Source organism: Penaeus monodon, chromosome 29, assembly GCF_015228065.2.
Source record: "Penaeus monodon isolate SGIC_2016 chromosome 29, NSTDA_Pmon_1, whole genome shotgun sequence".
NCBI classification, from domain to species: Eukaryota; Metazoa; Arthropoda; class Malacostraca; order Decapoda; family Penaeidae; genus Penaeus; species Penaeus monodon.
The window spans coordinates 33,110,396-33,111,756 of NC_051414.1; the positions used below are offsets into that span (position 1 = coordinate 33,110,396).

Here is a 1,361-nt window from a genome sequence, read left to right on the forward strand (position 1 = left end):
TATATTTCACTACTCACTGTTAAATGCAAAAACTGTTTGTTTTATGTAGGTGTAGAAGACACTATAAGTAACATTTGATATACTGCAAATGTATCTTACTATCATGGTCACACAGGTCACCTTGCTTGAAAGGTTCTTGCTATATTGTTTACTCAAAATTAGGCTACTTTTGCAAATAATAACAGCAAAAGAACAACAATTAGATCAGGACCATGTTACTCACAAAAGTAAGTGAATTTTCAGACTTGATTAGTGACATATTTTGGATAATAAGCCTCTTTCAACAGGGTCAGCTTACATACTTTTCTGTTACCATGTATAAAGAAAGCATTTTTGGTCCAATACACAAGTGTCTGGCAGATTCTAATTTCATGTTATATTTTATGTGAATATTGCAATCTATATAATGGTTAAAAAAGAAAGACAAACCAGAAAAAAAATATTTAATATAAAATCATATTATAGTAAAGTATATTTGCAACTTATACAGGCAAAATATAAATATACGATTCATTAATAGGGATTGCTGAAAGCAGCAAATAGTATGAGAAAATAAGATTTTTTTAGATAACATTCACAATAATGTTTAAATATCAAAAGCAATAATTTCTTTCTCTGTGGATTAATACATCATTTTTCAACATCAGAGAACAATTTCTTTCTCTCTGGATTTCTACAACATTTTCTACATCAAGAACATTTCTTCCTTTCTCTCTGGATTTATACATCATTTTTCAACATTGAAAAAACAAATATTTCGTTCTCTCTCAATTTTTACATACAGATTTTAATTTACAATATATTTTACTCCACGGGTTGAATTAGAGGGCGAAGTTCTTCACAATTCTTTACTCTATTGAGATGCCAGTTCACATATCTGCAATTTATAAACAAAAACTACAATTGTAACGATAATACTACAACGATTGCTAATATTATCACTAGTATTACTTTTGATATCAATATTAAGGATAATAAAAACCTCACAATTAGCATTTCAATATTGCCCTCATAGGTATTATTATCAGTACTGCCCTTATAACATTATTAATCAATCTACAGATCATTAATATAAAGAAAAGTTGCATAATACATGGAAATGCTACTTACCCAAGAATAATTGTGGAAGTTCCTAAACAGCCCGCAGCTAAGAGGAAGGTCACTCCAGGATAATTGAGAGAAACAAAGATAGGATAAAGCATGTCAAAGATCAGCGACCCCATTAGCAAAGACAGCTGAGCCATTGCTGATACTATCGTCATGACACGACCTACGAGAGAAAAAGAACGATGGAGATTTGTCATTGTTTTTTTTTTTTGCATGTGGGTTTATAGTTTTTCAGTCTTGAGAAAAAAAAAAAA

The 1,361-nt window shown here is 30.1% G+C and overlaps 1 protein-coding gene across 1 annotated transcript in view; it reads right to left on the reverse strand.

Annotated features, from left to right (window-relative positions):
* Positions 1 to 739: 739 nt before the first annotated feature.
* The window catches only part of LOC119592179, a gene marked incomplete in the record, with an annotated part of 12,907 nt that continues 12,285 nt past the window's right edge, over positions 740 to 1,361 (reverse strand). The window contains 2 exon segments of the mRNA XM_037941009.1: positions 740 to 877; positions 1,111 to 1,270. Coding sequence (XP_037796937.1) covers positions 805 to 877; positions 1,111 to 1,270 — 233 coding nt within the window.